Source organism: Rhipicephalus sanguineus, chromosome 4 (genome assembly GCF_013339695.2).
Source record: "Rhipicephalus sanguineus isolate Rsan-2018 chromosome 4, BIME_Rsan_1.4, whole genome shotgun sequence".
Taxonomy (NCBI): Eukaryota; Metazoa; Arthropoda; class Arachnida; order Ixodida; family Ixodidae; genus Rhipicephalus; species Rhipicephalus sanguineus.
The window spans coordinates 44,538,444-44,564,204 of NC_051179.1; the positions used below are offsets into that span (position 1 = coordinate 44,538,444).

A 25,761-nucleotide genomic window follows, 5' to 3' on the forward strand; every position below is an offset into this window, starting at 1 on the left:
AGCTTATACAGAAGCTTGTGCATACCCCATAGCGTCGGTAATTCTACGTAGTTCTATACGCAAATGACGTATTAATTCACCTCGTGTACAGATGTACGAGGAAGATGATGACTGAACATTCTTCTATACATAACTTGCAAGTGACGTCAGTTCCTGTCTTCCATCCGCCATCACCGAGCACATATGTCTCTGTGACCGCGCTGTGTTTACGTTCGTGCGCGGATCGTTCGGCGTAGTGTGCGCGTTTTGATCGTTTGCCTTGCGCTTATGACGAACGAGAATCGTTCAGGACATTATGCAGCCTGCAGTGTCGTCAGCGGTGTCGCACGTAATGGTTGAAACAACTTCGCACGAGTCACCTACAGCGGCACTCGTCGCCGCCTGCATCTTGCGGCGCTCAAACTGCACAAATTTCGTCGCTGATTGCTGCATAAATTCATGGCCCAATAACATGTTTGGCGCCCAGTCGGGGTTCGTTTCGCCGAAGAGCTAAGAGGGCCTCCCGAAAAGCAGGGCGCGATCGCTGTCTTCAATTCGGTGCTTCATGTTTCGACATAAATTGACCTCGCGCGTAACACCGTGGCGATACACTCGGCAAAAAGGTGAGGAGATTCGGAAGCATAACTCGCCTGTTATGATGTGACACCCGCACACAGGAACGTTGTGCAACGTCTGAGGTCCTTCCTGTTTACGTGCGCATAAGCCATGTGCTCCGCTTCTCGGACAGCTCTTTCGAGCGGTTGCACGGGCTTGTGATCACGTTTGGCAAACAGTACGTCCCCACGTCTGGTCTTTTTTTTTTTATAGATTCACACTTCTCGTGCAGCAGCCAAATATCGCACAAATCGCCGTTGCGATGTGCAGCGTTATGGGAAATGCGAGAGCCGCACAGCTTGAGTCGGTGTCGTCTACGGCCATGTGCTCGGTAATGGCGGCGCATGCCGTGAAATCGTATCCCAGAGTTCCGCGGTGTGACGTAGTTGCAAGTTATGTCAGTGCCTCCTCTGAGGAGGCACTGGTTATGTATACATAGCTTGCACCGACGTCACAGTGGCCGCCATCTTGGCGAACCAACTCGTTGAGACGCAGAGTGAACTCTTGCTCGAACGCGCGGAGCAAGAAACGGTGACATCAGATTAGTTCCGGTGCCCCCTCCAATCCTTTGTGTTCCCCCTTGGCGCAGCTGGCGAACAGAAGAAAGCGGGGAGAGCACAAAAGAACGCGCTGGGAGGGAACGACTGGCTGTCCTCCCTTGAAATGACACTCTAATGAGATAAAAAGGTCACGGTAACCTGTCTGTGACGTCACGTGCAATGTCAAAGTTCCGGATGAAGGAGCATGGCCTACGAGATCCGGTGATCCGGTGGCGCGTGATGCCAGATTTCGGAGGCTAGGAGTAGACAAGTATATATGTACAAACAAGCAAATGACTAGGCCATTAACAATGTAGATGTCCCTTACAAAGGAATAAATGCGGTCACAGCTCACAGTAATGATGAAGGAACGTGGAGCTCATTGCATGTCATAATCCTTCCTCACAAACACACTCAAGTAAACACAAATACATAAAAATAAAATAACACCGAACTTTTTTTTTTCAGTATACTTTAACACCGGGTGTATTTGCCTTGTGCCGGCTTAGCCTGCCATTGGCCGCCTCATTACCACTGAATAATTAACTTACCCAGCAGCGCAAAGGCAGTTTTTCGCTTCATGCACTCGGGTTTCGTATGGATCCACCGGAATCCGTCGCAATACTCTTCGATAACCTTATCTGAAAAAAAAAATGTGCATGACAGAGACTTTAAAGGGACCGACAACTGATTTTTCTCGACCCAGTTTTTTACGGCGCGACAGGAAGCTCACCCTTCTTAGCGTTTGTAGCTGCAGTGGTTTATCCGAAAAGCACATAGTTATTTTATAAGCAGTATTTTTTTCCATCTGAAAGGCTCCAAACACACATGCTGGCTTGCTCCAGCAACGCTGAGAATTGATAGCGATGCCGCTAGCCTTTGTGAAAGCTGTCGTTGTTCTGCTTTCGCCGGAGTTGCTGTAACTTTGCTTAACCACCTTTATTTTGAGCTTTCCAACCATTTTTTGAAAATAGCAAGCTGTTACAATGAGATGTGTGGCTTTACACACTTTCCCGGTATTTGTACAGCGTTGTGTGCAGAGCCGTATATTCCCTTTGGGAGAGTTCGGCGCTCTTTTGATCTCGCCGCCAGTCTGGCAACAGCGCGCTTCCGCGCCGCCGACGCCATTTCGTGCCGAGGTTTCTCGTGATGCTGTACCCGTGACGTCGCTGTCGGCATTTATGCTTCCTCTGTGACCGACCTGGTGTGTCTTTGCTGCTGATCGTGCACGTGTCGGCTGCGTGGAACATCGTGGACCTGCACGGACGTCGCAATGGGGGCTTGCAGCGCGGTCGCTGAAGAAAGGGTTCGTCAGAGACGGAGCGTTGCGGGCGCACGCCAACGCGAGCTTACAGTGCCGCGGCACAAAATGGCGGACAGCGCCGCGCCGCCGCTAAATTTGGATGGTTGTTGGCTCCGCCCCTCCGCCGAACTCTCCGAAGGAATATACGGCTCTGGTTGTGTGCACCTGCGCCCAAGGTCGCCTGCGCCTGTGCCATGGATGGCTTGTCCCGGCGTCGTTATTCTCTCGATACACGAGCCAAGCCAAGTAATCGAAAACGTAACTGTGCATATGCACGTCCGCACCGAGTAGCAGCGCGCGTCATTTCTGAGACGAAGTGTAGATAGCAAAACTATGTCGCTCCAAAATCTTAGCGACCTGGAAACTGCGTGCACGGTTGCATGAGCACGCTGAAAAGTTGCTCAAGACGCGCTGACGAGCATGGGATCATTACGTCACGCGAAGGCAGCGCCACTTTAATGCATACTACTAACGCAGGTCTATATGTACATTATTATGGAGTAATACCTTTTAATATAAAGAAACGAACAATATTTCAATACTAACAAAAAAATCGTCGACCGCGTACAGCAATCAACGGTCACGTGGCCGTCTTCATCGGATCATTCATGCTTTTGTCGCCAGAGGCGCAACAGGTCATTTTTCGCGACTTTCGATTAAGAAATAAAAATATAAGTTCACCTCTCAAGAAAAAAACAGGGTTTGTTTGAGTCAGTGCAACGGACAATCTTTACATCAGTGGAGTCAACTCATTTCATATTCTGGGCAGTTGTCGGTCCCTCTAATAACATCAAAGTCATATTCTCGAACTTTGCATTTTACTTCAACTTTTAAAAGTGCTCGCTCATTGACGCACATTCACAGTCACTGAGTAAACTGTTACATCAAAGCACAAAACAAGGCAAAAATGGTTTCCAGAAACTTGCCTGCGGGCTCTGTGTAGGTGTCTTCGACGGCAGCCGAAGTCGCCGTTAGTATTACAAGCAACGATGAACATTCGCTGACGAATAGGAGCCATCCGCTACCTATTTTTCGATGCGCCATCTTCTTTTCAATCGAACGTCTCGTATATTTGTTTGTTTGTTTGTTTGTCGCCTTCAGGAGACTGGCTCATACCCACGAGGGGGTTGGCCACACTGACAATTTTAAAGGGAAATGAAACACTATGAAACGTCAAAAAGAAACAAGAACAATACACGATGTAAATAAAAAGTGAAAAAGTTAAGAAATTTAAAAAGCCGTAGGATAACGATTGAAGAAAAGACGAATAAAAGAATAATAATAATAATAAAGGGAAAAAAAGTTGGTTTCAGTGGTCGGTAACACTAGCAGCGTAATTCCGGTTGCTATGTAGAGCCTAAACGTTATACTGGCACCTACCCACTCTCGGGAATATCCCAAGAACAAGCTAGTTTAAAAGAATGTAAAATATAGATATAAATTACGATAAACAAATATGTAATACAAGTTAAATAAAATTTGAGAATATGAATGATGATGAAACGATTAGTTGCGCTATACACGGATTAGATTATACAATCAGTGATTCTGTACCAACACGTCCAGTCTTCAACTTTAAAGGGGCTCTGCAACACTTTTTCAAGTAATTGTCGAATGGCTTCATTAAAAAAGCTTACTGCTTCACGAATCGACTGCCGCACAAAATTTTAGAATCCGTCAAGTACGAGCAGAGTTACAGGGATTTGTCGCACGCTTCGAGCGCTTTCTCTCTCTTTTCGTACTAGCAAGCGCGCTGAAATCTACGCAGGGAGGGTGATCACAAGGGGGCAAGAAGATGCGTCACTTCGTCAGCGCGCGTCATGACCTTGAGCATTTGTTCTTTTTTTTTTTCTTCGAACGGGCGGTTTACTTTCAGCGTGATCGCGAGCGCGCGAGCGGACACGTGGCGGCATCTCGCGGCGGCCACAGTAACCATGCTGCTCACGATGCTCAAGTCAGCCAATGGCCGTGGACTTAATGTTTATGGCGCGGCCATTTGGGCTTATGGCATCATTTGTCGAGGGAAGAGGGAACGACTTCTAGCTGACTTTGAGAGTTAATTGTAAAGTCCAGGCGGCGGGCTGCGCTATAATGTTTGGCTGCCATGGTTTCTCAGGAGGCTCGAGCACCAATCGGCAGCGTTTTCTGTCCATGCTGAAAAAGCATTGCAGGCTCCCTTTAATAATGTAGTGTAGTGTAGAGCAATTGTTTCCGTGGCACACACGTACCCACGCTGGGGGAGTGGCCAAGAATCAGGTAGCTTTCAAGACAATTCTTAAATTATAAGCTAGATTATGTCTTTCAGAAAGATGGGACGCTGCGACTTTTTCTTCTTTGCGTTGTCTTTATGTAAGATGTGAACAGAACCAAAGTTCAGTACTCTAAAGACAACAGCACGCGCACCGATGCGCGCACATCCCGAAACCTGAACTGAGTCAATGTCGATTTGTAGCCAGAAACTAAGCCAAGCCGAGACGATGCGTCTGTTCCGTTGGCGGCGTCCATCAGCGTCGTGTTTAGTCGTTTCGATAGTTACTTCGATATTTTAGCCCCGCACTTTGCTCTAACTGGCGCAATCTCCCACGTAGTAGCATCAAGATGACTATGCGAACATTCGGCGACAAGCCGACTGCCTTCCAGTTGGAAGAAGATGGCGAATTCTACTATATTGGGTCCGAGGTGAATAGGCTTTGTGCTGTGCTATGCGCTCGCTGTGCCGGCATTCGCCGGCATGGATGAGAGTTCTGATCGTTTGTCGCGATGTCAACTGCTCTGATTTTTCTACGATAGGTGGGGAACTACCTTCGCATGTTTCGTGGATCACTTTACAAGAAATACCCGTCCCTGTGGCGACGTTTGGTCACCGTCGATGAACGAAAGAAGATCGCCTCATTAGGTAACTTTTCGTTTGAATTCGCGTAGGCTGCATGCAAGGCTTGTGTTCGTTTTCTTTTTGTTATCATGCGTGATTGACGCACTCTGTGTAAAAAAATAAAAAGAGAAAAACCCAGTAAGCAGCATCGCTTTCGCTTCACCGTTAAGTGTAAAAGAAGGGGTGATCGATATCGCTTTATGAAGAGCTGATCGAGGCCTTTTAAACCAGCATATAATACAAGAAAAAGAAGCGGTTGCTGTATGTGACCATAGCACATTTGTAACGAAACTGCCTATGAATTGCGTGGACAGTTCTATGATAAATAACCACCCCTGCATACCGTTAATAAGCGGTTGCTGTGTGTGACCATAGCACATTTGTAACGAAACGGCCTATGAATTGCGTGGACAGTTCTATGGTAAATAACCACCCCTGCATACCGTTAATTTGCTTGAGTTTGTTTTGGGAAATGTTTAAATTGTTAAAACGATAGAAAGAAAATAGAATATGAAGGCTTTTGGTAGCACTTTCCCCTCAGTTGCTTTTACACAGACCTCGAAGTGAGCGCTGTACGCAAGAAAGGCGAGAATTGCATTTTGAAATAATCCTGGCCATAGCAGGTAATTGGTTACCCCGACATAGTAAGCAGCAGGTCAGCATTTGTGCTATGAAATGTATAAATATTAGGCACACGCTCTCTCCTTTATAACCCTCTCATTATTGTCACAATCTCATTGTTGCTTCTCATTATTGTAACAGTGCTGATGTTCTTTGATCACCTGCATGAACAACAGTTGCATAAAAGTATTAGGCTATCCTGGCAACCAATTATCCTCTGCAGTATATGTGCTCGGCTTTGACATCAAGCATGTAACATAAGAATGATGTCATACAAGCAGAATGAAAATTTTTTAATTACTGCTGTATTTGTACCTTATTCTTTTTTGTCAGGCGCGGTAGGCGAGCTGTGATGTTGATGCTTACCTTCTGAGATTAATCAACACTTCACAAGTTTACTCTACAATTTTACGGTTCTGTGGAAGCTGCAAGGTGTGCTTTCCGACGGGAAGCAATAAGTAGGGTTCATGTACTGTTCACTGATAATCCACTATGTGCGGTGCCATTTGGATATAAAGATAATAGCATATGAATCAGTAGTCCATAATGGGCAAGACTTCCTCTTTTCTGTAAGGCTTGTAAGAGGGGCACAGCCAGAAATTTTTTGGAGGGAGGGGTGTGCCGACCCCCCTTTATGTATGTTCATGCATGTGTTTGTGTGTGCGCGTATATATATACACTTACAAAAACGTAAAAATTTGGGGGGAAGGTGGAGGGATTGAAACCCCTAAACCTGTCCTCTGGCTATGCCACTGTCCTACAACCTGTCCATAAATCACTGATGGCGTTTTTCACTGGGAAATCCTGAGCAGCTGCAAAATCTTGGAGTATACACTCAGAATGTACCGTGTCGAATCTGCCAGTGAAACACGGGAGCACTCCACATGAGATCATGCTGGAAGCTTCTTATGAACAAGTCACGTACACCACTTCCAGAAACCATTCTTGCCTCCCTTCTGTATGTTTCCATGGCAACCTTGGCTGCTGCTGCAAATCGTGATCAAGGTTTCTCACACAATGATGGAAGTGACATATGTTGCTCGTTCTATTACTGCCCGAATCCACGGCTTGGCGGCAGAGCAAGTAGGAGCGATCCAGCGCAGAGCGAGTTTCTCTGAAATGACCAGCGGGAACACGTGAACCTGCTCCTGATCCACCAGTGAAAAACGAATTTGCCACCTTGGAACAAGAAATTCTGCTCCGGATTGGCCAGTGAAAAACACCATTATATAAATGGCAGCTTCCACTGTGATGTGCCGAGTTTGTTGTGCGGAGTACATTTCTGCCTTCTTGATCCTACCGAGCTGAAGAAGTGCGCGAGTTTTAAATGTGAAACACTGGTTGTAGGCAGGCCAGTTGGTACATATCCGAGCGTGAAAACAGCATGCAAGGACGGGACACGTCTGTGTGCTTTGTTCCGTTGTCCCATCTTTGCGCACTGTTCTAGCGCTTTTAAATATAGTAACAAATGAAGCGATGCATTATTTGTCTCTAATAGAACATTCATGTCGTCTTTCCAACTCTGTCTCTCACGTACTTATTTGTGTTTTCATGTGCTTATGTATGTTCCTTAGTAGTAGCTTCAAAGCCAAAGTGTTATGCAATTCCACTAAATTCTCACTGAAATGTGGGCTCTGGCTCACATGTACTGCATGTCATGTCTCTTGTTTATCATTGCTTACGTGGATCTGTCGTATTGCACAAGACAAACTTGAGGGTGGGTTGGGGGGAGCCACTGATTTACATTGCAATAAGGGGAGTTGGAATGTCAGAATGTCAAAGGAGCCTACAGCAGAGTGCATGACTTTTAACACGCACCGCTTGGGTCTTTCCTGAAATTCCGACTGGCATTAGTGGCGTGCCTCGGGATTTGCAACCCATCTACCTGTGGCAGACGAAAAAATCCCTTGTGACTGCACCCCTCTGCACCATTCACCATGTGTGTGTGCGCATGTGAAAGATCCTACTCTCCATGATCTCTGTCCTTACTTTCTTTAGCAAGCTTTTACGTGCAGAAATGTCGGTCGCACCTTTTCTTCACTTCTTCACTGAAGTGCTGCCATTATGCAGCTTGAGCCTGACAAAACCTTGAACAGTTATGGTGGGGAAGTTCTTTAATCACGATGAACACTTGACGTATGGTAGTGAAGTCGGGCCGAGAACTTATTCCTGATTCATACAAAGAATAAATTCCACAAATGAGCCTAGTATGCTTTAGTGCTGTTGAATTTTGATAACCTGCCAGCAGCGCTATTCAATGCAGTTCAGCCTTATCATGCCAATCTACGAGCTGAATCATTGATCTAGCATGTTGGACAGGTGTAGCATTATGTAGCATTATAGGCAACAAAGCTGAGAAGAGATCCTAAAGTCATGCAGGAGGTACTAATAGCAACCCTAGGAATCCCGAAAAGGAAGCCTACATATCTTCATAGGATCCTTACGGTACTGCCCAGCAAAGGAGTACAGAGATCCTTTCTGTTTTTCGACACATACTGTATGCAAGGAATGTGTGTGTACACAATGATTTTCCGGACTCGTGAATTAGTACCTCCCAGAACAGCTGGCACACTATAGCCATATATGCCATACTGTGTAATGACAGTGGCTGCATTTAACCCGTCATGGTTGTCTAGTGGTTATGGTGCTTGACAGCTGACCTGCAGGTCGCAGGATCAAATCCCAGCCGCAGTGACCACATTTTGATGGAGATGAAATGTTAGGGCCCCGTGTGCTTAGGTATAGGTGCGTGTTAAAGAACCACAGGTGGTCGAAATCTCCGGAACCCTGGCAAATTTCCTGTTACATGGACCACTTTGCCAAATCTTGCTTTGTTACACCTTTCATGCACTTGCATTTAAGAAGCATAGAACGGTACTTTGTATGTTGAGAAGGCACACGTTTCTGGCCGGTGTAGCTATGGCACTGTTGATTGATAAGGTGCCAGTGTAGGGCTGACCGCTGCAGCACTCTTTCTCTCTCTCTCTGTTATGATGGTGTGAGAGGGTCTCTACATTGCCACAACCGTTGCATGCACAGGGCATGGAAAAGCTGGCTGAAGCATGCGGTCCTTTCTAACATCTGTTCCACTTCTGTCACTTTTCTTGTCTACTCATACACCCTCGTGCGTTTTTTCCTGGGACACGCACCTCGAACGGTCTTTTTCCAAATACCCCACCCCTTCCCGGTGGGCTGGGCATTGCGGTTTCGTTAGGAGTGGAAGCGGGGAGGCGCTGGAGCCAACCACAGCACTCCCACCTCTCCCTTTCCTCGCCATGTGTCTCTGCCACAGGTGTTGGGCTGCACATTCTGGCCACCAACGTTTCCCTTCTCAGGGTTTCTGAGGTGGATGAAATTGTAGCGGGCAATGATGAGAAGTACAAGGCAGTGTGCGTGAGCACAGAGCCCCCGGTCTCCAGGTGAGTTCCTCATTCCTGACCACTTTTGTCTTTCTCTCCCCCCCCTCCTTTCTCTCTCTCTTTCTTTCTCTATCCTCCCTGCTCTCGTCTGTATATTGTGGGTCCTGCTGCCGTTGCTGCCACCGCACCGACGGGGTCGTGTTCAGGCTTGGGCCCTCACAGTCTCGCGACGAGCATCAGCCTTCTTAGGGCCACTGAGGTGGACGAAATCTTTGATGGCAAAGACGACAAGTATCGTGCCGTTTCTGTGAGCACGGAGCCGCCGGTTCCCAGGTGAGTTTCTTTGGTGTGTTGTGGGAAAAAAGGAAGAAAGAATGCCGGGCTGCTGGCGACTGGCTAGGACATCTCGTGCTGCCACGTCTGCTCGGGCCCTCCCTGTGTGCTGCTTGTCCACCTCATTGGCTCCCCTGGTGTCTCTGCGATGAACTGCACGCCTCCAAGGGTTTCGAAAAGTGTTTGGTGTTTGGTTTGAGCGAGGGACCCTGCTTGTTTTTTTGGCTTGGCTTTCTCTGTTAGCAATATGCGTTTTCTTGTAGAACGGTGGTGGCTGTGGCGGAATTCCATCATTTGTTATCAACTTCCTTTCCAGTTTTGCACTGCACATTGCACTATTTACACTGTACAGTCATTGTCAAAAGTTTAGAGGCCACAAGAAAAAGCTTAATATTCCCGCTGTTTCGGCACACAGGCTTGAATTTAGATTTCCGGCCTGTTCTCAAGCGTGTTAACACATGTGCAGTTTGACCAAATACAGTCACAAATTCCTGGGAAATTAAAAGTTTTTTAAGACAAAGTGGTCTCCAGACTTTTGATGCCGACTGTACATGGTTAGTATGTATGTTACTATTAACATTGGCTAGTGAAATCAACAGTTATTCCATTAGATGTCTCTTTCCGTATGGGTGATTGGTAGGAAGGAGGCAATGCACAATCTGATCACCTCACCGAACTCTGTTCTACCACACAATGGCCCAGTGTACAATATTTTTTTTCTTGTGAGCTATCTGCTTATTTTCTCAACAGGCTGTGTAAATTAGATAAACACATTAAGCTGCCAACACATTATATTGCAAGTCTTGCTTTGTTCAGCCATTTTCTTGTTGATGGAATGGGGAGCAGATACAGATTGTAATTTTTTAAACAAACTTAATGGCGAACAGGCTGCTTAAATGAAATGAAGTAGCGATGAAACAGCTCCACCAATTGCACAAGGAACGGTCCTCGGAGATGGCATTTTAGCTCAAAATTTTGTTGGCATTACATCGCTGCCAAAGCCCTAAAAAATAACTTAACGCCTGCGATTACTATCGCGATTCTCACGTAAAACATATTGCCCGAAGACACAAATATAGCTGATATCTTCACTTGGCTGTTTGTTGTTCTTGCTCACTTGCCGTGCTGCGATTCATTACTCTTCGTGTGGCACAGGGCACAGTTAAAGAGGATGAGGCATGAAAAAGAAGTCTTCGAACATGTCCTGTCACTCATTGTACAGCAGAGTTGTTGAAAGTGCCTCTTCAGAAATGTTATTTAGGGGTAACCTTTTGCAAGGTGAAATGGCAGACATGACTTATAATTATAACACAATATATATGTACCGAGAACACAATTCCAATGAAATCAGTTATAAAGTACCAGCTGAGCTTTGTCAGAATGCTTCAGTAATGCACGTATAGCCACCTCGACTCTATTCATAGACTATATTTGACATCATATCTGGTGTATAGATGTGCATTGGAAGCTGCGAAAAATTAGCTCTTTCCTTGTGCTAGAACTTGCATGAAAAGAACACACATTACAAGCGAAAATAAAACGGGGACAAGGAAAGGCGCACGCAGGGCAATCACTATATGTATTCAAGTTAAAACCAAGTAGCTCAACTTTCAGTTTTTAATTGCATGAAAAGGTAAGGTGGTTGTACTATCACTGGGTAAAAACAAGTTAAGCCAAGGCCTAAACTTTTTTCAAAGTCTCGCATTGTAGTCTCTTCAGCCATTGTTTTTCACATGTAACATGATTAGCAGACTAGTAAAATGTAACCTACAGAGAGACATAGACTCGTTTTAGATGAGCACACTATCGTGAGGAAATAATTCCACTAGAAGCACGTAGAGCATTTTTCAAATACCGCATTAATCTTTTCATTATTTAATAATGTAGAATGTTCGTAGTAATGGAAACACTAATCTCACTGACAAATGTAGCCATCTTAAGGATGTTTTTGGTATCTATAGTTTCCTATAACATAAAATGATTTTTGGGATTTTGAGTTACATGTGAGCATTATCGACATTAATTTAATGCTCGTTTTTCAGAAATAAAAAGCAGGGGTGCTCATTGACTCTTTGAGCCGTAGTTAATTGCCTACGTAGTACTTAAGATGTTAGACATGAGGAGGCTAATAAGATCAAGAGTAATAATCTTAAATGCAGGAATGAGATTGTTCAGTGTGGTTTTTCTTTCTCTCACCTGTGTTCCTGTTTTCCTTTCTCGGCGTTTTATGAAGTGGACCGACGGGGTTTGTTCTTAAAACACAATCTATGAAACATATCAACAGCTTGATTGGTGCCCCTCACACAAACAGGAGGCAGCAAGCTAAGTTTTCAGTTAAATTGGATGCTAATTCACATACACCAGAGAAGTGAGTACAGGTTCTTTTTGAATTGGCCACTATCTGTCATGTGTTTTTTTCTTTGTACTTTCTTTTTTTTCTGTGCATGTCATATGCGGTGTGGGGTGCTACTTTTGACATAAGAGCTGTTTTAACTACCTAAGTACTATGGGAGTGCTAGGCATGATATGTACATAATTCTCTTTGTGACCTTTTGCTATCTTCTATCTATTAAAACTTCTGCAGCCTTGCTGGCTGCCATTCGGGTGTTGAATAGTTGTACTGCAGCCAACGGCAGTCAGTTTTTCCTAATTCGGTTGTACTTGACAATAAGAAACCAAATTTAATAGTGTGTCACTGAGAAGACCCTTTTACAGTAATTGTAGAATTTAGCCACCTTTTGTATCCCTTTAGCAGGTCACATTATTGTAGAATTCAGCCATCTATATGCGTATCCCTTAGGAGGCGACATTTCCTCACTCACAGAGTGACATGTTGCTGTGTCAGTCAAGTCGTGCTTACTTAGTGACTAATGTGTCAACTGCAAAAGACTGATTTCAGATCTGTGAATGTAGTAGTGGTTTGAGAAGAGGAGAGATGCTGATTTCTGCGACTCATGAGAGAGCACGGCTCAGTGTCATTAGGGGGAGGAGAAAGAGAACTGAAAAACAAAAGAGTGGAAAGGAGAGGCCACCTTCTTGAGAAATGAGTACCGACAACACAAAGTTCCGGGTAGGGGTAGATCTCTCCTCATTAGGAAAACCAGTGGGCACCGGGCGGTACTAAGAATCAAATGCAATGCCTCCGGCATTAGAGGTGTATGCTCCTAACACTTGACCACCGCTAAACACACATGCACTGAGCAAGCACCGGACTGTGGATTGCACAAGGTGTGGCATTCCCTTGCTTCTCTGTGGTTCCTTGCTATCGCAAATGTGTCCCCATACGCTGCTGTTCAGCCCAAGCAACGAGCTTTTCGCTAACTCTCATGCTACACACACTTTTGCAATCCGCCTTTATCACGATGCCCCGGCACATGCGCCCTTCCCCTAGCTGAAAAGTCAGTGAAATGTCTCTTCATCTCGGAGGCTTTCCTTCTGGCAGTACCGGTTGTCCCGGCCCCTACCAAAATGGCAGAGGGCAGCACAGGAAAATGAAAGAGGCGGATTAGGCATAACTGTACACACTTGCGCAGGTGCTGTAGCAGGCACACCATTGTCACTTACGTATTCATGCAGTGGCACAGCATGCTGATGTTATGCTCTGTGATAATTTTTTACTGCAGAGCTGTCATGGTCAAGGTTTGCCATGTGTTGTGGATAGAAAATTATCATCATCATGAACTGACATGCGCTCTCTTCGTCCTCTTCTTTGCCTTCTTCCTCTTCTGCTTTGCTCTCAGAACATGCGCGCCGATTTGTACGGCGAGGGATGCAATAACTCCGATAGGCGAGAGAGTGTGTACAGAGAAAGAGAGAGTGAGAGAAAGAAAGATAAAGATAAAAGCTTTTTGTGAAAAAAATTTATTGGTGAGGCAGGACTCGAACCCGCTTCCCCACGATATGAAGGCGAGCGTCGTAACCACTTGGTTATCCAGGTGTGCTAGCAGAGCATAGTGTAGCCTTGTATAGTATGTAGTATAGCAAGGACGAGTGAAAGGGAAGTGAGAGTGAGGGGGACAGATGTGAGGGTGAGGATAGAGGGAAAGCAGAAGGGGAGAATTAGTACAGAGAGAGAAAGAAAGAGAATGAGAGAAATAGAAAGAAAGGAAAGAAAGAGTGAAAAAGATAGAAGGCAAGAGAATGACTACAGAGAAAAAGAGAGAAAGACATGGACTAGAAAAAAAAGATGAAAAAGAGAGCAAGCTTAGTATAAAGGGGTGGGAAACAGACAGGTGAGAGGGTAAAAGCCTAGCCAAGCCAGGACCAGCTAGGTGCCCACCAGCTCTGCTGTGACCCAGCCTTGCGTGGCTTAGTGCAAGGTGGCTAATTTTTTTTAGAGCCCGTGTTCTTGTTAGTATTACAACCAGGTGCTGTCTGCTTCAAAAGTGTCATGGGCACATTTTTGTCGTCGTGATTGCAAGACCCCCCCCCCTTTCCTTCCGGAGGGCGGCTGCATTTGAAGTTTTTTGTGTGCCTGCATTTAAGTAAAGCTGTTTTTTTTTGTTTTTTTTTTAATATAACAGTGCATTTGCACTGGCTTTTCCTTAATAAATATTAGTTGTTCGTTGGGTCCTTACCTCATTTTCACTGCCTATTTTACATTTTTACACTTTTTTTTGCAGCATATGTGGTGTTACTGTCACGACTGAGTGTTCAAATGTTTGCTCTTACTCTCACTGTTACCATTGCTTCAGAAGAAGATATTCCTTAAGTAAACTATGATAATTTCTATGAAATACGTACAATAATGATTTTGATGCCATTTATTGCAACTTCACCTGTCAAATAATTTGTTACTGTTTATTTTTTTTAGTCAAGATTTGCAGAGGAGCGCTGCAAATTCACTGCGCCTGTCACTATTGTGGCATTTAATGTAATTAAGAATGCACATCTGGCGGCATCCTGATCTTATTAGTCTAGCAGCAGCTTAAATTAACTTTAGGCGTAATGACGTCGATAAGCTTACTTTCCTAGATCCGAAACAGCACTGGCTTAGGTGGTTGGGCCTGGCCGTAATGCGTTTCTATTCACATGTATTTTGAAATTTGAGTCACGAAGCTAACTCATTTCTTCTGGTAGTTTTTGAAATTGAAGTTTGTTCTTTCTTTGATATGCAAACAAAGCTGCAGTTACAAGTAAAGACGCATGTCTGAGAGGCATGATATTCTCCTTGTCGCATTTCAAATGCCTAAATCTATACGAGACAATGTGAGAGTACAAGATGTACAATTAATTCTGAGGTGGCATGCATTTGCTACTCAACAACAAGAATACCAATAAAAAGCAAGCATACAACTGCACACAACATTTACCAAGTCAATATAAAAGTTTGCAAATGTGCAAGGGTATAAGGATTAATCGTGTTCTAATATTGTTGAGGAATATGCAAATAAACGTCAGTATTTTTTTTCCATATCTATTTTATGAAGGAGTAACTTTTCATTTGGATATGCTACGGCGTTTGTCGTAACTTCTTCCAATTTGTGATGTTGCAATACCATCGCACAGGTAATGCTGGTTATTGGTCTTGGCGTTTGTGGTCCCTGTAACTAGCCTTTCTTCTGTATTTGTTGAAAAGTGTGGACCTGATTTGCTCCAAATATTTTACGTTTATAAAACAGACTATGTGTATGCAAATCCCGCTGTTGTGCTGCGATTTCAGTTTTTGAAGACTCTTGACCTTTATTTGTTTACTTGTAAAGCAACTGCCCTGGTAAAAAATTAATTTTATGAATTAACACGGCGGGAAAAAAGACAAAAAAACTTCGTCAAAAATTGGTTCGGAGAGTTGTCCAGTCATCTGTGATTGCGGTGATCACCTGTGATGATCATTACATTGAGATGAGTGCTGTACTACATCTGCTAATTAAACCGGCCGTTACTGGTATTGACATTACGGTCTGTTGGATTACTCATGCTGATGGTAAGCCTTTTTTTGTTTGTGTTACTGGTGTTGGAATACGGTTTCTTAATCTCTTTCTAAACCTAACAAGTTTCCACACAAATGAAATGGCAGGTTACTTCAGTGTATGAGGTTCACCCTTTTTGATTTGAGGCACTCACTGTACTCCATAGGTAAGATGGGCAGTACTGAATAGATAGGTAGAGCCCTTCTGTCAATTGTAGCAATTGCACTTCTTAATTCTATGTAGCAAATGAAAAGATGATAGTCATTGCGGCAAACAACACATGGCAACACAGATTCGAAGAGGCTGGTAACTCATACTTAAACTTGTAACGCTACATTTGTGATGAAATAGCAGTACTTGATGGGCTTATCTTCCATCGCTGTGCAATCCTACATTCACTGTTACAAGTTTAAAGAAGGTAAATGGTGGTTTGCTTGCCCAGACTTCATAGTACCATCGCAGCCTCTGTCTGCTTCTCTTGAATAAACAGATTGTACTTGTATGACAGCTAACTGACTTTTTTTTCATGTAAGATTGGTTGAAAGCTACTCTGCAGACATTCTGTATCTATTCTGTGTGAAGTTGCCTTAATTGTTTTTCTGTTATTAGGGTGAATAGTCAGTCACTGCTGTTGACTTTTTTTTCTTTCCCCTTCCATAGTACAGTGCATTGCAATTCGAGATAGCATTCACCGGTGCTATGTTACCTGCTCACGCTGTCTTTGGATCCTGCTCATTTGATTAAAATTTTTACACAACCTGCCACTGTAGCCCATTGTCTACAGTGGCAGGTCATGCCGCAGCGGAACACTGTAGCCCACTGGCTACAGTGTTCTGCTGCTGCACTCAACATCGCAGCTTCAATACTAGCTGCAGCAGGCACTTCGATAGTCCATAATTTTAAAAAAGAATGCTTGTGTACTTCAAGTGCACATCAAGGTTGTTAGAATTAACCTTGAGTTCCCTGCTACAAAATGCCTCAAGGTTGGACCATATTTCTGGCATGTTAAATCACAGATGTTATTTCTTAAAGGGGCCTTGCAACACTCTTTCAGCATGGTCAGAAAATGCTGCTGATCGGTAGTCGAGGCTCCTGAGAACACGCGAGTCAAACATTATAGCGCAGAACGCAGCCTGCAATTTACAATTCATTTTCAACGTCAGCTAGAAATCGTTCCCTCTTCTCTCCACAAATGATTCCATAAGCCCAAAGTCCACGATCATTGGCTGATTCGAGCATGGTGAGCTGCATAGTTATCGGGGATGCCGCGGGATGCCACCATGTGCCCGCACATGTGATCACACTGAAAGTAAGTTGTGCGTTTGAAGAAAAAGAAAAAAGGGCTCAAGGTCATAACGCATGCTGACGAACGGGCACATCTTTTTGCTCCCTTGTCATCCCCCTCCAGCACAGCTTTCAGTGCACTCGCTAGTAAGAAAGGAGAAAGTGCTTGAAGCGTGCGACAAATCCCTGTAACCCCGCTCGAACTTGACAGATTCTAAATATGTTTGCGGCAGTTGATTCGTTAGGCAGTAAGCTCTTTTAATTAAGCCACTCAATGATTACTTGGAAAAGTGTTGCAGGGCCCCTGTAATAAAGATTTTTGCTTTCTATTTGTCTGTGACAAAGTATTCAAACACTACCTAAGAAAGGGTACTTCTTGTGAGGCTAGTTGGTGAAGCATCCTGTCTCCTTTGTTTCGTGTTCATCTTAACTCGCACTCCTAATTTTAGAACTACCTATAAAATTTAAGTAACTCAATAAAATCTCCATAAACTTCTGTTTTGCATGGAGTGCCATGTTTTACAGTGGTACATCAATAGCTCTATTCCATACTTCAATCTTCTGTGATTGTAGGAAAGAAGTGCAAGACCACATTATTGTGTTCCATTTGTCATTCTAAAGGAAAAGTAGTAAATGTGTTTGATTAGTCAAGTTTTCTAATCATATAATCGAGACCGCAAATTCATGTCGGCGTCAGTGAGATGTGCCTATTTAACTGGGCTATATTGTTTGTAAGTTATCTCCCCCATGCAATCGTTCAGGAGCTGCTTTGTCTGAGTAACAACTGCTAGCTTTCCTGTAGCAGAATCATCCAGGAAAATCTCCACTTGCATCAGGCTTGCTACCTGTATATTGTAAATACCTGTCACCTACTAGCATAAGAACGAAACAAACATTCTAGAACTTTGAATGGTGAATTCTCAAATGAAATAGCAAAATGTGTGTTGAATGTGTATCGTTAGAAATTATTCATCCGTCCTGGTGCTGTAAGAAGCTACTAACAAGGGCAAATCTGTACGTAGAACTTTTTCCATCTTGTGTACTTCCGCAGAACTTGCTTATTCAGTGTCTGGCACATTCACTGAGAGATGTGCAATGTATAAGCCACTGTGCTCCACTGTTTCACCACTTCACTGGTTTGCATCTTTTATCTGGTTGTGTTTTGCTGCTCTTATAGTTGCTTCTGCTTGACATGCTCTTTCTGATTGAAGCATTGTTTTGTTTGTGCTGGTGGTGTTCAATCTGTTTGTCCTGTGTGTGTGTTTATGAAAAGGGCCCCTGCAACACTTTTGACTCTGAAAACATTGCCAATCTCCCGTAAACATGTAAGCCAAATATTTTTGCATTGCATGCAGCAGCAAATTTACAGTTTTGTGTCTGGAACAGCTTGAATTCACTTGCTGTCACCTTCACAATGTTGTTATTAACTATGCAGCAAGTGGGAGCAACCAGGTGCGAAGTCTAATTGTCAAATCAATTCCCTGCAGAATGTAATACGATAGTATTTGGCTCCAGCATTCGCAGGATTCTTGTATACAGATTGGCAGCGTCGAAAAGTCTTGCTGGGCCCCATTAAAGGGAAAGGACCCCTCACCAGGACTGGACATTGTAATCGAATGAGTACGGTGCATAGTTAACATGGTGGTGATTGTGTGCAGTGTATGTATTGGCTCTGTCATGTGAAAAACTGTTGAAATTTTTTAACAAAATGGCCACATGACCTTCCTGTCTCGGGAGTCACTTCAATGAATATGCACACAAATGCCCCGTGCTGCACGCACTGCTTTGCAACACCCCAACACAGGACGGTCAACTCCATTTGATCGTCCTGTGCGAAATGCTTAAAACTGTTACTAGAAATGTGCTGCAAAGCAAGAAAAAAAATGGAAGTAGGGCTCATTGTGCGAGTCCCATACGACCCCTCTGTCTCTGTACATGTTGTAAGGCAGGGAAGGAACGTGGCTTGCAGATGCTAGCTGAAGCAAAGTGGTGCAGCGTCTGCTAGTGCTGGGAAGCTAGCCTCCTTGTGGCATGGCAACTGGACAGTTAAAATTTCTTCTATCTCATCCAATAACTAACCAATTTGAAAAATTATTTTCATAAACCACTCTCCACTTAGCACCTCACAACTTCCAGTGTATGACCAACGTTTGCATAGGGGCCTGGTGAGGGGGCCCTTTAAAGGGTTGGCAGGATGGTACTTCAGTGTTCAAATTGCATCTTTGGCATCAGTTGGCTAACAGTCTTTCTCCTTTTTTTTGACTCAGGGAAACAAAATCCAAGCGTGGCTCCACGTGGATGCCAACTCTGCCAAACAGTTCACACCACCTAGACGCTGTTCCCTGCTCCACTCCTGTCAATCGGAATAGAATAGCGCATAAGAAGATACGCACATTTCCACTCTTGTACGTATGATTATTTGTGTGTGTGTGTGTGTGTGTGTGCGCACATCCCCACGGGCAAGCAGCTTGCCTCTATTTGTGGTGTTCTGAAAAGGAAGGCAGCAACAGTTAGTGAGATTCAATAACATGCAAATATGGGGTGAACATGTTGATGCTACTCTTGGGCAGCAGCTACGTTTTAAATTCAATCCTGTTTAGAGGTATTATTTCTGTACCATCCTTGATAGAATAGTAAAGGGTGATGTTGTATGTTATTTAAATATAATAGAGTGCCAGCATTCACCAAGTTGTCTACAACCCATTAATTATAGAAAATTATCAGTATAATTTGTTTTGCAATATCGCATGTCATATGGTGAGGCCATGTTATCTAGGTTTGCAGCTAGCCTAAACAGGATGAGACATTCAGGGAATTGTGTTCCTGCTCTATCAGTCCTGGTTGGGCCATTTTGGGCCATATTGAATTGCTGAAACTTAAAGGGACACTAAAGAGAAAAACGATTTTTCTCATGTTAGTAAGGTACTATTTCACAATACCAAAATCACCATGTTTGTTGTGAGAAGACGCTTGCTAAGCAAGAGAACGCAAAAAATGAAAATGCGGGTGGCGACGCCACCTTGAAATTCCGGCACCAATCATTGTGACGTCATAGCTTTTGACGGCGTCTACTGGGGCCTATGTAGTTCGTAATCGGTAAAAACTAAGTAAATTGTCTTTTGAGGGGACAAGAGACTTACGTACCAAGTTTCAATGAATTTTGTTGAGCCAGTGTCGCCAAATTTTTTCTCTTTGAAATCCGTGACGTCATGTGCGAAGATTACGGCGCAAGATTTAAAAATGAAATTTTGACTGATTTTCTCCTCTATTAATATGACTGTGAGGGGGAAAATGACATTAATGATACCAGAGTACGAGTTATCAATCTAAGATGATTTGTTGGTTCACTTTAGTGTCCCTTTATGGAGGGTGTGATGAAAAAAATTGCCTTCACTGCCTTGGAATTGTGCAGGTTTTTGCTGTGGGATCAAGATAGACAAGTTCTAGATTATACCTATATCGAATGGCTGACAACTGATAGCAGTGACTTGTCATGTTGTGTGATGCAGAAGGCAAATACGATACTCAAAAGTGGGGCATTGGGCGTATTCAGGACGTAGTTAGAAAGGCACTCAGTTTCTTATAAGTTCGATACATAGGTCACAATCATCAGTCACGTTATAGGTTTCAAAACAGGAGAAAGTGCCTCAGATCAGGCTGGCCGACGTTTCGATAGGGGACCTATCTTTGTCAAAGGCGCCTTGTCATCCCTGGCGTGTTAGTTTTAAGGGGTTAGTGATGACGTCATGTCCAGCGGTGGCGCGTCTGTTGCTGTTGGTAATTTCTTCCTGGAAAGAGAGAAACTCGAAAGCAGAGAAGTGTAGCCCTTGCCACATTTCAAGAGACTTTGCAAACACGTTCGGGTCTGCCATGTCAGAGTTAACGGTAGCTGCAAAGAAAGAAGAAAAAAAAAGGGGGGGGGGTACAACCAAGCGAGAGGGCGAGTGCAGCCATCACAAAGAGCTGCAGAGGGTGTAGGAAGGAAACTACAGGCGGGGAGAAAAACCGGGCGGCTTACGTTTAAATGTCCGCCAAGGAGCTGCAGAAGGTGGTGGGGAAGGCAGCTACAAACGAAAAAAAAAAAGTCAGTCAGTTATTTTTGGGAACATTGCTATTTTTTATATATTTAACGATCTTATGTGGATGCATTTTATTTACTGATGGATGCATTCAGGTATGATGACTTGGACCCGGCAACACTGCATGAGAATTCTGCGCAGCCTGAGGTGCTTGTTCCCATACGACTCGACATGGAAATCGAGGGCCACAAACTCCGTGACACATTCACGTGGAACAAAAATGGTAGGCTGACTTATGTTGGAGTATTTGTTGAACAATAGACGTGAGAATCCAGCTTACTGCTAGCCTTTTACAAGCTGTGCAAACATGCTGAACAGCATTTCAATTCATAAACATAACTTTCTGAGAGAACGCAGGTTTTTACAAATAGTTACGACCGTAGGCAAAATGCGTCGAAATAGCTATTCACATTTGTCTTTCAGTATTACTTATGGCTCACACATTTGATGGAACTTAGTATGGGTGAATTACTGTTGAGCTTAGCACTGACATACAGAATGCTAGAATATTGCATGCATTAATACAAGACACTTTGCTGTAAATATTTCTTAATCCATTAGTATTGTTAAAAATGTACCGTACAGTCTTCAACACCTCTATCCCAAGCTCTGCTTGGCCTGTCGCTTTGTGCCGATATTGCTCAGAATGAATCCTGATTGTTCTCGGTGCATGTGGCTGTTCATGCACATGTCAGCTTATTCCATCTAATGTAACATTCATTATATAGCGTTGAAATTTCGCATCAACTTTTTTACAGAGACCCAGATTACTCCGGAGCAGTTTGCCGAAATCCTCTGTGATGACTTGGACCTCCCTCCGCTCTCTTTTGTGCCAGCCATTTCTCAGTCAATTCGCCAACAAATTGACGCGTTTCCGACGGACAACCTGCTGGATGATCAGACTGACCAGCGGGTCATCATCAAGGCAAGTTGTGGGTCCTAGACCCGTTGAACTATTAAATGAAGAAGTTTGACCTCTCTTCAACTCTTGAAGCGGTTTAAGTATTCAATACTGGATAATTTTTCATGTATTGCAAGCTACAGGAGAGAAGAGGAAATCTTGTAGGCATGGTATATGAGAATACTATTTCTCTGTCATTCCTTCGTCAATACCTTTAAACTTCTCTGGGTTGATCTCATCTGCTACTGCATGCAGATGGCTCGAATTAACAACTAAATATATGTTACTTTCAGGAGACGTCGGCACTCACCCTGTACAAAGAGTGGATAGGGTCATTTGAATGTTCTATTATGAAGGTGTGAAGGTTAACAGAGCGCAACTTCTAGTGCAGTAGGTATTGTAGGGATATTCCAGATGCATTCATAGTATTTTTTGCCTTATAGGTATCATCATGCTGTTATGACCGTAAAGTGAAGGGCGTAAATGTCGCAAAAAAGAGCCACTGTAGTTTGCTTTCAACCCTGCACCTTTCCTCCTGAAAAGAAAAAAAAAAAGTGTGTGTGTATATATATATATATATATATATATATATATATATATATATATATGTAGTGTGCACGTATCTCACAGGAGTACGGCCACTAGCGTGGGTTCGGACTTAGCAAGCCACAGGGCCGCATCTGCCGTCTCCTCGCGTGAACTAGCGCGCCGCTGCACACGTACGTTCGAGCGCAAACAAGGCGCTGAGCGTAGCGCGGCAAGTACACAGTACTGCTCTCGAAATCCACAACACTTTATTGCCTGCAGCAACACCACAAAACGCAGTACAACGCCCACTCCCAAAGGCGGCAGGAGAAGCAAAACAGGCTTAACCACGCCACGGGCAAAAGTACAACATAAAGGGTGCCGCGAGCACGTCTCCACGGGCAAAAGGGCTCACGGCGACACGCCGCTGAGGGAAACGGTCCCTTGCGACTATGCTGCGTACTCTTACGATCTGCGACCACAGGGCCCGATCGCTCGAGCAAGGGCAAACTCCACTCGCGTTGGCTTCGATAGGTACGGTTTCGGCGTAGTATGACCACGCGTGAATGCATTGCACCGCTCTTTGGCCTAGTGTTCGGAAAAGGACAACGTAAGGTAAGCGCTCGCCGCTGGCGCAAGGCACCGTTAGCGAACTCCGTCCGAGCGAGCCCAAACAAAGGAACCGAAGGACGGGAAAGAAAATACGTGCTTACCCTACGAGGTCCAGAGAGAGTCTCTGCCGCCGCGCAAAACGTCCCGCGAGACGCGAGCACGCGAGACTCGAACGCGGCGCCACCATCGAGATCCGGCACCGGGGTGAGGGGGGTTTATGTCACCCCCGCTCGCCCAGCGCCGTAGGACGGCGGAGGAGGGGAGCGGCATGATCGGACATGAGGATGGCAGAAATAGGCGAAAAACCCGCGCAATGGCGACGGGCAAGCCTCAATCCCCACAATATATATATATATATATATATATATATATATATATATATATATATATATATATATATAGTGCACTAACCAACAGTGTTTTCTGGTGATGTGCGAATACTACAAGTGCTGCACCCTAAGAAGCTTACAGCCAGCTATCGGACAGTGTGTGCTAAAAGGGGCACAAAACAACTGAAACTGTCGACGATGTGAAAGGAGTTAGCTGAAGCCAGTGACACAAGGTTATAAACAGGCTAGGAAAGAGCAGGAGTCGTAAGCTGGTGATTATTCTGAACATGTTATCACGTCTCTGTTAGCGCTGTTTGCACTAGTGATGAGAGGTCCACTAGGCATAATGTATCTCTTGTAATCATATCATTGCTTTGCGCCTTGGTTAGAACTTGTATGCAGATCCGAAAATGGCCCTGGTCTTCGTGTAAACATGCTGTCCTCTCTGTGACAAAAAATATATATATGTATAAGGAGAAGGAAAATGGTGGGAAACTAAATGTTATCAATGGAAAGAGCCAGTATGCCATTGTTTCACCTTAGTGCTTTTTATACCGCAGTTAATGAATATAGGGATGGCATGAAGTACTCAAAACCATTCTGACGTAGTCGTCATTACCCCCTTTTGCAGCTGAACATTCACGTGGGCAACATCTCGCTTGTCGACCAGTTTGAATGGGACATGTCCGAGAAGGAGAACAGCCCGGAGGGGTTTGCACTCAAGCTGTGCTCAGAGTTGGGCTTAGGCGGAGAGTTTGTCACCGCCATTGCCTACAGCATCCGCGGTCAACTCTCGTGGCACCAGCGCACATATGCCTTCAGGTGAGTCAACAAACCAGTCTGTCTTCCACTCACTCAATTCATTGTGAGAAGAAGATTGCCTGTTTTCAAGGAATACCTTTCGAGTTTGCTAAAACACATAGACTAGTCATATTCACTCTGGAGAGCTTCAACACATTTGAGTTGCTGTCAAAGGTGCTGTAACATTGTGAAAGGTGCTGTAACATTGTTTTTTTAAAGAAGCTTTATGCACTAAAGCAAGACCAATCCAAACCACTTTCATTTGTTGGTGGAAGAATGCAAGATTTTTATGTGTGGTAGGTCATGACTAGTGAGCTTTTCAGGGGGGCAGGGGGCAGCTGACTTATGTGTTATGTTTTGATTGTTCCCTCTTTGGGGGGGGGGGGCTACTGTCCCCATCCCCCCACTGGCGCTGTGGCTGCCCCTATGCAGCTGTAGCTAGGCAGTTCACTCACGTCCTTTACCCCGTGCTGTCGTTCAGTCATCGTTTTGTCAGGCATTGACTTGTTTGATGGTGAGTTAGAACATTGAGCTAAAGACAACTAATATCACTGGAAGCACTGTCCCACTGATCTCAACTGCGCTTCTTTCGCCCTGCTCACGACAGCATTGGCAGTGCTGTACCCGAGTCTGCTCAGAAGTTGGCTCCATGTCTGTTGCTCTCTAAAAGTTCACAGGCATTCAACTGTAATGCACTGTATTCCACTGTGATAAAACAGGACACCAGAATCTGTCACCTTGAACTCGGAGGAAGGGAGCTGTGCACACAAGCCACAGAGAAACTAGATTTCCGTGCATTCTTTGCAAAAGAAAAGAAGAAAGCACTTCACGTGTACATTTTTGCTTTTTTTTATCTCCCCTGGTCTAGTGAGGCACCACTGCCGACTGTTGAGCTTCCATTCCGTACTCAGACTGAGGCCGACCAATGGTGCCCGTTCCTGGAGACTCTTACGGACGCAGAGATGGAAAAGAAGATTCGGGACCAAGACAGGAATACTCGGTAAGAGCTGCTAACACTACCCCGAGCCACAAGCCTATTGGCATTTCTTACTAAGTAACCAGTTAAACCTTTGTTCCAGTTCTACATAGGCTTTTTCTTGGGTTACTTATACACTGTGCAGTTAGTGTATCCTTAGCCGATGGCTCTGGCGTCTCATTGTAACTGTGATAGTCATCATAAATAGTCATTAGGCTGCAAAGATTGCCGACAGAGCTAACGATTGAATCGCCTGATTTCTTCTCAAGTCACGGTTTCTGTGTTTATGACCGTGCCTTTGATCAGGAACACGAAATAAAGAATATATGTTTGCTTAGGTGGCAGATTAGGTCAGTTGGTATACCATACTCAAACCAGAGAAGTGCGGAAAGGAGTGACACAGACAAGTGCTGATTTGTGTCCCTCTTTTCGTGCTTTTCTCGTCTAAGTTTGGTTACAATTGTTTTGCAGTCATGCTACAGATTGCCTGTCTAGAGATATGGCAGTAGCAGAGAGTGTATTTCAGATTAGAAGTCGTGGAGTGTGCATTATCAAGTAGGTACTATACATAACAGCGATCTCACGCCCCCACCACCACCTCCTTTCTTTTCTTATTTCAGGCGCATGAGAAGACTTGCCAATACTGCACCAACCTGGTGATACGGAGCGGTGCATCGAGAAAGTCATCATCATCATCCACCGAATCTTTACACCCATTGTGTAC

General features: G+C 44.4%; 1 protein-coding gene across 3 annotated transcripts; it reads left to right on the forward strand.

Annotated features, from left to right (window-relative positions):
* Positions 1-4,915: 4,915 nt before the first annotated feature.
* Positions 4,916-25,761, forward strand: LOC119389875 (SWI/SNF-related matrix-associated actin-dependent regulator of chromatin subfamily B member 1). 3 transcript variants are annotated; one of them, XM_037657286.2, is made up of 10 exons: positions 4,916-5,115; positions 5,227-5,332; positions 9,495-9,621; positions 11,855-11,989; positions 19,082-19,219; positions 20,989-21,116; positions 21,652-21,818; positions 23,892-24,082; positions 24,930-25,061; positions 25,658-25,761. In XM_037657286.2, exons 1-10 carry the CDS (start codon positions 5,035-5,037, stop codon positions 25,695-25,697), a joined length of 1,245 nt encoding a protein of 414 aa, XP_037513214.1. In that variant the 5' UTR covers positions 4,916-5,034; the 3' UTR covers positions 25,698-25,761. The 3 variants fall into 3 exon arrangements, with proteins under 3 accessions (XP_037513214.1, XP_037513217.1, XP_037513216.1); XM_037657289.2 differs by lacking the exons at positions 9,495-9,621; positions 11,855-11,989 and adding an exon at positions 9,222-9,348; XM_037657288.2 differs by lacking the exon at positions 11,855-11,989.

What these genes read in the sequence shown, in the direction of transcription:
- LOC119389875 (XM_037657286.2), top strand. Translation starts at nt 5,035, where the DNA reads ATGACTATGCGAACATTCGGCGACAAGCCGACTGCCTTCCAGTTGGAA. An exon ending in ATACGCACATTTCCACTCTT is followed by an intron (nt 19,220 to 20,988) that starts GTACGTATGATT and finishes GGATGCATTCAG; the next exon opens with GTATGATGACTTGGACCCGG. An exon ending in GACCAAGACAGGAATACTCG is followed by an intron (nt 25,062 to 25,657) that starts GTAAGAGCTGCT and finishes TTCTTATTTCAG; the next exon opens with GCGCATGAGAAGACTTGCCA.